This window comes from Arachis ipaensis, chromosome B03 (genome assembly GCF_000816755.2).
Source record: "Arachis ipaensis cultivar K30076 chromosome B03, Araip1.1, whole genome shotgun sequence".
In the NCBI taxonomy this organism is placed as follows: domain Eukaryota; kingdom Viridiplantae; phylum Streptophyta; class Magnoliopsida; order Fabales; family Fabaceae; genus Arachis; species Arachis ipaensis.
In genome coordinates, this window is record NC_029787.2 from 119,418,990 (window position 1) to 119,428,458 (window position 9,469).

The following is a 9,469-nucleotide window of genomic DNA, read 5'->3' on the forward strand; positions in this document are numbered from 1 at the left end:
TGACGATGATGAGCTCATATTCGAGGATCACCCTTTGTTCCCTGCTCCAAATAAAGGGGAGGGTAAAATTATACTTGAGGATAAACTAACATGAATGATTCTAATCTAGGTAATGAATGAAATTTGAAAAGATTAAAATTCACACGAGCCCTGTTTACTATTTAAGAGAAGATTTATACTCAATGATGGAGTATCAACAAGTTTGCTGTCTTAGAATATAATTTTTAATATTAATGTCATGGAGGTTGAATAAAAATAGCCTTCTTATTGAAAAAGTTACTAAGAGCAAATGTAAACATAATAGAATTAATGAGAATATATATAATACTCTATGGTTACTCCATAAATAATCAAATTCAATCATATTGGTACTACTAAAGATGCCTTTATATTGTTACCCCTTGTGTGCAAACTTGCCATATACCTTGAAACATGACACATTCACACACACCCTTGTAGAGCCTTCATCAACTTCTTCCTTATTGTCCTTCCTCCATCATAAACACCCTCACAATCTATCTAGGCACCTCAGTTTTGCGTCGAAATTCGACGAAATTTACTCTTCTCATGCCATGGAGGAGGACAGGAAAATGTTTGGTCTTGTCTCATCTGAACAAGAGAAATGTTATTCTAAGGAGTTGGATGTTGCTGTTAGAGCAGTGCACATGGCATGCTGCCTCTCTCACAAGCTGGATCATAATTCTACACATGAAATTGCAGGTCAATGTTCCTCAACTGCATAATTGTTGAACCTTATGTGTTCTACAAAATTGTCATGTGTATATATATATATAATGCTAGAGACATATCGACTCATATTTTAAAAATAACATGTACAGATAACACAACTCTTTGTTTTTATGACATTTTATACTTTTATGTTTGTCCAAAAACTTATTTTACGGAATTTTCTATTAAAAGAAACATGGGTTATGTTAGATTATATTGGAACAATTTTCGAGAATAGAGGTGTGCGGTAACATATTTTAGTGAATAAATAGTGTACGGACATAGTACCTGTGCTAAGATTCATGGTTTCCAGTAAAATTATAACAAGTGGCCTCTTCACTTGTGGGACATCATCATCAAAATAAATACTTATACATATATTCTAAAGTTCTTGTAAGTCAATGAAATGTTAGTTTTGGAGGATTTCAAGGGTTATACAATAATCATGATGGAATTGTACAAGTTAGCTGGTCTTATTGGTTGATTGAACTGCTTCCAAGGTCTTCCATGTTGAAGAAATCAATTGCTTATCCTATGATCTTGGACATGTTATCATACTTAAGACTAGTGATCTTGGTTCCAACTTCCAACTTGAATTCATAGTGGTTATTCATGATCTAATATACTCAAATAATTCAGTCATGTTAAAGTACTTCATTATGTTATTTGAAACAGATTGGAGTGTCCAAGCAATTGTGAGTTGGATATTCTCCCGGTGTTTAGGGAATGAAAACTTCTCAATTCTAGTCAAAGATGATGTCAAAACTCTCACCAAAACTGATGCATCTGGTTTGTTAGAATCTGTTGTCAAAACAGTTAACGAAATTCTAGCCGAATCGCCTCGATTTGGAATCCATGAAACAAAATCACCTCTTGGAGCTTCAGAGATTATTGACATGATCAAAAGTCACTGCAACAACTTCGTTGGGGGTCTGTCTGGAAAATTCTGGACGCTTAGTCCTGTTGATCAGCATGCTGTAGCTCTATCACTCATAGAGGATGGAGAAGTGGTTCTTGGAGTTCTTGGTTGTCCTAACTACCCTATGAAAAAGGAATGGTCTAGTTATCCTTACAGCTATCTTAGGATCATGTCTAAGTTGGCTCCTCCAACACATGAATCTTGGAACAAAGGGTGTGTGGTTTATGCCAGAAGAGGAAGTGGCAAGGCTTGGAAGCAACCACTTCTTCTCCATGCTCATGACAAGTTTGTGTGGCCAAACCATGCAAAGCAAGTTTGTTTCTCTTCCATTGAGGATCCTTCATTGGCCACTTTCTGTGAAACAGTTGAGAAAGCTAATCCAATAAGTCACTCTTTTACTCAAGGACTAGCTCACACTGTTGGTCTCAGGTGCATATATTTTGATTCATTCCATTATCACTATTAGATACCCTCAAATTACTCTCACAATAACTCAATATTTATGCAGGAAGCAACCATTAAAAGTATATAGCATGGCAAAATATGCAGCAATTGCTCATGGGAATGCTGAGGCTTTCATGAAGTTTGCAAAGGCAGGTTACAAGGAAAGAATATGGGATCATGCTGCTGGTTTTATCATCATGCAGGAGGCAGGTGGCATGGTAACAGATGCTAGAGGGAGTCCCCTAAACTTCTCAAAAGGATTAGATATAGAAGGCATTGATCGTGGTATAGTTGCTTCTTGTGGAGCCACATTGCATGAGAAGATCATTGATGCTATTGATGCTAGCTGGACCTCCTCTTGCCTTTAAAAGACTGTTTTTGTTGATATGCATGCATGTTGTGACTTGTGTTCATGTGAATAATATTATTAATCTTTTGTTTTCTGTTAATTATATGCAGTTCCTTATAGTAGAGATCCCCCTGTATCAACTCCAATTATGTTACTGCTGAATGATCAGTATTGGTATCATGAAAACTACTAGTGTATGGCATTGTATGAATAATAAAAAGTTAAGTAACATTTAATAAGGCATGATTCCTACTCCCAAGACTGAAAATGAAGTATTGCAACAACATCATTTGATATAATAAATGAGAGTATGCCATCGTTAATTACTGTCATATAAACAAATCTCTTCTTTCCACAAGGGAAACTGCACAGCTGTATGTATTTAATTATGCTGCTTCCATTATACAAAACAAGCATGTCATGTGTGTCATTAATTCCACACCTAATATATATATTGCAAGATTGACTATGTTGCTTTAATTTACATAAATTATATAATAACACAGAGAATGAAGTAAGATAATAAGTTGAGTCTTCAATAGGACGGTTTAAACTTTAAACAGAGAAACGTTTCTGTTTTGGCCAGAGGAGGTTCGACGTGCCCAGGTTTGGAATCGACATTGGAGTAGGATATGGAGGTCCAAATGGAGGGTATTCAAGGGGTGGTGTAGTAAGGACAACTGTTGTCTTCAAAGACAGAGGTCCTTGTTACCAGAAGAAGGTCACATGTCCAGCTAGGTGCTTTTACTACTTCAGCCATTCTGGCAGGGGGTACGGTGGCGGCGGCTGCACCATTGATTGCAAGAACAAGTGCACTGCTTATTGTTGAGGGAAGCTTCTAGTCCTCCACGCTTTACCATACTAGTGTCTGAAACTCATCAGTAAATAAAAGTTGTTATATATTATCCATGTTGATCGGAATGGAGTTTGTTCAGCTGCTATTATTCATTTGCAATGATGCATTTCATTTTATTTGGCACGCCTGATATCACTGATCTCTTTGTACATTCAAGATTGATAGTACCAGTTTCTGGGATAAGAAAGTGATCAGAATTCATGTAGAGGGAAGAAATAGTGAACCAAAACTAAGAATAAATTTGAGCACGTTTCTACAAGCCACTGTTATGTCTACTACTCTGCTTATAATATACAGTACACAAACCACATTAATAGGTAGCATGTAAAACAAAACGGTGGGAAAATACATGAACAAACGTTATAAACAAAAATCACGCTAGGTAACATATTCTCTGTCATGATTTCTGTGGCTACTGATTTTTACATTGATCCAGGCACAACGCCGACCACACTGCTTTCTGGTACGAGATGATTTGATCAGATTGCAGCCCTCATTGCTCCCCTTGCAGCCTCCCGTTTCATCTCCGCAGCCTTGCCACTGCCACGGAAGTACATGTACACTTGCTGTATATGGCAACCAAGAAAGAAAATGAATAGGTGAATGGTAAGGTAAATCATGTCATTCAAAATCTGAAAAAGGTGGAAACAAACCTGAATAACCCAAATGCTGATCAATGTTTCGATGCAGAATAGTCCAAATCCAATGAAGTAGAAGATCTACAAGCAAAAAGAGAAAAGCGAAAACGAATGATCAACTTAGTTTGAGTTCAGCAGTATTTGCATTAAAATCACGTGTGTAGAACAAATCTTAAATGAAGATAAAAATACTCAACTGAACATATCTAAATCATTATAAATCATAAAAATCAAGTTGGATAATTAAATAATTAAATAATATGCAGGACTAAGAATCCAGATGAGCATTCTTACGCCAATCAAAGCATGGTCACCCAGCACATCTATGGCAGACAAAATGCCTCTGCATCAATGAGTACACAGTGGCAACCGTCAGGTAAATAAATAAATAAGTATGAAAAGATATGTACTTCAATTTAGCCTAAAATGAAAAAGGAAAAGGGATCTATCTTTTGCAAGGAAAAGAAATTTGATGTTCGGTCTCCTTCGTTACCAAAAGGAAGTCGTATAACTAATAGTAGCATGTTAAATAGCGTGTAGATATATGAAGGCAACATACGTCAGGGATTTTCCTTTGAAAACTATAGGAGGAGCAACTGCAGCTAAGATGCAGAATCCAATGTGAAGCTGAAGGCAGATGAAAAAAGGAAAAAGCGATTAGATTCCTTCCAATTGAAGTATACCGCTTGTATTATAAATATAATAAATTTACCAGGTAAAACATGAAGAACCATCCAAATTTCAAAGCACTTTCATTCCTGCAAAAATAATAATTGAGAAAATTACAAAAACCTATTGTGACACCAAATAAGGAGGACCAAAATATGCAGGTATAATGACTATTGTTCCAGTAAATGCTTCCAAAAAGCATAAAAAGGAAAATAATTGGTCAGGACTAGGATATCTCGATAAAATCCCCTATCATCAGTGAAATATTCTCACATTTTTTGTTGATAAGGCATTAATTGATTTAGGAGAAACAAGCTCAATCATATTAAATTCATTTACTTTAGAAATCTAAAATTCCTATGCTTTTAGCAAAATAGTATTTTGCAAACAACTCCTAGAGACCCCGAATCCTCTTACTTGTTTCCCAAGTAAACACGTCCCTCTCACCCCTCTCTGCTGTGTTTTTAACCCAAGTAACTAACTGTGGTTAACTGTAGATAAACTCGACATGAAAGCGCTGACCAAACTTTCTCGTTTTAATGCCCCTTCTTCATTAATCCTCAGCCCTTGACCACGAAATTCTTAGCCCTTTTTACCACAATTAGTTCAGCTAAGACTCAGATTTTTATTTAAGGAATCCTTGATCACAAAATTCATGAAACACTTTATGCATTTTTGCACAAAATGGCCGAGTTTTAGAGAGAGAAAGAGAGTAAATTCTTGAACTTCTCTGCGTCCCAGCCCTTATTCCAGCTGCTCTTCCAATGTTCTTCAAGAATCCAAGCCATACAAACACAATTCTTTGTCCGTTTTCACTAATTCTTGCATTTTTATCGAAAATTCAGCAAGGGGAGCTCTTGTTCCTTCCCCATTCTTTTCTGTTTTTCCAGCAGTGATCATGGTGAATTCTTGTTCTCTAGAAAACCCCTCTTGAAGCCCATATGGAGCACGCCTAAGGAGCTACACCAATTCAAGCTCAAAGTGGTCAAGTTTCATCACTTTTTGTGACACTTTTCGGCCAAGAAAAAAACTGCACAATACCCAGCCGAGTTCCTGCCTTTATGAGAGTATTTTCTGGGGAGGTAAGGGTTAGGAATAGTTAGAATATGTTTGTGCTTGATTCGGTGTTCATAGACCTCTTAAAACAAGCACAAACATGTTCTATCTAGTCCTAACCCTTACCTCTTGTTTAATTCAGTTCTTAGACCTCTCAAACACCAGAAAAAACACACACAAAGGCAGGGACATGGCTGGTTGTGGTGCAGTTTTTTTTTATGCCAAAAAGTGTCACAAAAAGTGATGAAATTTTGCCTCTTTGAGCTTGAATTTCTCTGGCTCCTTAGGTGTGCTCCATATAGGCTTCAAGAGAGGTTTTCTAGCATGGAAGAGAGCAAGAATTCATCATGATTACTGCTGAAAAAACAAAAGAATGGAGAAGGAACAAGAGCTTACCTTGCTGAAATTTCGGTAAAAACACAAGAATTAGTGAATTGTGTTTGTATGGCTTGGATCTAGAAGAACACTTGAAGAACATTGGAAGAACAGCTGGAATAAGGGCTGGGACGCAGAGAAGAAGTGCAGGAATTCACTCTCTTTCTCTCTCTAAAACTCTGCCATTTTGTGCAAAAATGCATAGTGTTTCATGAATTTTGTGATCAAGGATTCCTTAAATAAAAATCTGAGTCTTGGCTGAATTAATTGTGGTAAAACCGTAAAAGGGGCTGGAAAAATCAGAGGATAATGGGCTGAGATTGAGAGAGAAGGGGCGTGATTTCGAGGAAATACATTCAATCGCATAATGATGTGCTTATCCGCAGTTAATCGTGGTTAGTTACTTGGGGTTAAAAACACAGTAGAGAGGAATGAGAGGCTGAGAGGGGCGTGTTACTTGGGAAACAAGTAAGAAGATTCGGTGCCTCTAGGAGTTGTTTGCGGCATACTAGTCAGAGGTTCGCTTCGGGTAACTGTGTCCCGTTGAATAACGCATTAATTGATTTAGGAGGAACAAGCACAATCATATTAAATTCATTTACTTTAGAAATCTAAAATTCCTATGCTTTTAGAAAAATACCTAAAAGCACGATATAGTGGGCGATACCACAAAACATATGCTCCAGGAACCCCTGCTATGAAGTAGATAATAGCAAGAAACCATATTTTTACACCTACAAAAGAATAGAAAAGGCCAAGTTCCACATGCATGGAATTTGGAAATGTTAGAATTTTCATTCTAGCTTTTCAGTACTCAGAAATATTCTTATTCTATATCCTTAAACTGACCTTCACCCTTAATCCAAGCTGCAGTGACAGCTACAATGTTCCATGTCAGGCACAATGCTAATCCTGCAAAATATAACTTTTCATGAATGGCCATGGACTACACATCATCCGTACAACTTCATGGTGAAATGAATGATATAACATGACATGTGAATAAATATAATAATATATATCACAGATACATTCCACAGTGAACCATGTCTTATCAAGCCATTATTTTACTCAAAGGAGGGAGAAAAGGTTAGTTCCAGCCTGACATGTTAGCGGTTTTGATTGCTCATAAAACTAGCTTATCAGTACCTAACCTCTTCGCTTTGTTTTTTTTTTTTAATATTATAAATCGTTCATTTCAAAAGATTTTCGGGGTAAAAAGAATAAAATGTTCCATGTTGGCAGCAGAAGATGTAAAGTGATAGCTAATGACAACAACTTTAGAAAAATTTCCCCTTTTCTTTGGGTGCAAAAAACATTTCTTTTATTTTCATTAAATTTTACATACAAAAAGATCCCTGGACCAGAATCTTCTTAAAGAATGGAAATGAAGTAACAAGAATAATAATAATAAACATGCATAAAACACCTTCAAATACTCCGGCAGAGAGGGAGAGAAAGAGAAAGAGAAAGAGAGGAGTAACATACCTAACAACGTAGTAAATGCAACGTATTGCAGTCTTTGAAGATGAATTGGAATTTCATTAGCAATATCATGATGGATAATGGGGAAAAAAGGTGGCCAATTCTTCTCCTCAATAACAATTCCAGCTGCAAAACAGAATCTAATACATGAAGCACAGAATTTGAATAGCAAAAGAAACATGGAGTTTTTAAAAGGGAAAAAACATGGAATTTAATTCATTACCAAAAAATTCATCACCAAGTTTACAAAAACAAGCAAACTCAAGCCAAAACATTAAATACAAGATGCCTCATAGTTGCTTATTCCAGTAATTTAACCCAAATCAGCAAACATTAAGGTCTTCCAAAAATGTAGCCGTAAAGGAAATGTATACCTCGTGCAACTGCTTCTTCTTTTCTTCTCAGTTCCTATATTTTTGATACATCAAATGAAATAAGATGCACGTTAATTCCCATGTTATCAGGTTATGGTTACCAATCATGGAAACTCCAAACTAAGTAAAACCACCAAACATCCAGGTATATACCTGTTCCCGTCTTCTCAATTCAGCCTCCTTGGATTGGAGTTCCTTCTCCTTCTTTTTCATATCCTAAATTTTGAAATAGATTCAGAAAAAACAATCAATCATAGAAACAATACACGAAATACACATATAAATGAAGCAGGAATTCAAGAACCTAAATACATACCGTCGATGAATCAAGAGGTATGTCGACAGTCGCACCAAAGCCATAATTGTAATCAGCAGGTTCCGGCTTCAGAGGTGGAAGCCTTGAATTTGTGGCAGGGGCAACAGTCCCAGGATTCTGACAATCGATAAACAATACAGAGCATAAGTTGGGAATTGTTTGTTCAGAATTCTAACGGCGCAAGTAAAAGCATCTAACAATCACACTCTCCAAAAATAAAGTTTGACAATAAGCTAGAGATTATATTCCAGCCAAAGATCAACCATACTATCATACAGCTTTAACCTGCATATTTTAAAATTATGGTTTCTCTGCAGTCTCACGGACTAAATTATTATCATTAGCTTTCTAGTTGATACTCAAGACTAGTTGGTTTAATATTTCTTTTCTTTCATTAAGAATGGTTTTTGAAAATCTCTTCAAAACCCTACCTCATACGGGATGATTACTTCATCTTGATTCAATAAAAAACGTCGGTCACTATACCCAATTGCAAAGACAGCTTCACAATCCAAAACTAAAATCTGATAGCACCAAATCCCATATACACATGAAGAACCACAGACAACAAAAACTATAACTACCATGTTATTTTTGGTTCCAAAAGAAAATTACCTTAGCCCCGAAAACCAGCTTCCTCAAGCACATCAATTATAGAATCAAAACAAGTCAACCGAAAATGATAAACATCAAACAAAAAATTCGCAAAGAAGGGACTTACAGAGAAGGGATTAACTTCTTCTTCATCGAAGGGGTTACTGTCATAGCGACCAGCCATTGGAATTGGAAGCAGAGATAAAGGGGGTGAAGAGATCTGGGGACTCTGCGGAGAACAGAGTCAAATGGGTAACCAGAAAGAGAGAATTTTTCGAATAGCTGAGACTGAAAGTTGGAAACTTTGTTGGGAAGGGAAGAAAGGGTTTGCAAGAAGAGAAGCAAAAATTACAGCTACAAAAGAAAAGAGCTTATCTTTGGTCAGCTTAATACAGAAGAAAACAGAGTAACACAGACACTCTGCTTTCAAATTCAACTTTGCTCATGAACCAAGAAAAAAAAAAAGAATAAATAATAATAATAATAAATAATAATCAACTTTTTTCCAAACAAATTAAATTTTTTCTTGAAAAAGTATTGGAATGTAAATTTTAAAAAAATAAAAATGAATATTGTGGAATTTCATTTTAATTCATTGTGTGTGTTTTTTTTCTTAATGAAAAATTAGTGTACGAATTATCATTCATTATATGTTTTTTAATTAG

The 9,469-nt window shown here is 36.0% G+C and overlaps 2 protein-coding genes across 2 annotated transcripts; one reads left to right on the forward strand and one right to left on the reverse strand.

The window, feature by feature from the left end:
• On the forward strand, positions 290–2,684 carry LOC107631038 (PAP-specific phosphatase HAL2-like). The gene is made up of 3 exons (XM_016334352.2): positions 290–720; positions 1,405–2,077; positions 2,157–2,684. Exons 1-3 carry the CDS (start codon positions 381–383, stop codon positions 2,458–2,460), a joined length of 1,317 nt encoding a protein of 438 aa, XP_016189838.1. The 5' UTR covers positions 290–380; the 3' UTR covers positions 2,461–2,684.
• On the reverse strand, positions 3,501–9,247 carry LOC107631037 (secretory carrier-associated membrane protein). The gene is made up of 12 exons (XM_016334351.2): positions 8,932–9,247; positions 8,211–8,327; positions 8,048–8,110; positions 7,895–7,928; positions 7,524–7,646; positions 6,885–6,947; positions 6,676–6,769; positions 4,648–4,693; positions 4,495–4,562; positions 4,230–4,278; positions 3,951–4,016; positions 3,501–3,863 (listed from the first exon to the last, which is right to left on the reverse strand). The coding sequence occupies exons 1-12, from the start codon at positions 8,986–8,988 to the stop codon at positions 3,777–3,779; spliced, it is 867 nt and encodes a 288-aa protein (XP_016189837.1). The 5' UTR covers positions 8,989–9,247; the 3' UTR covers positions 3,501–3,776.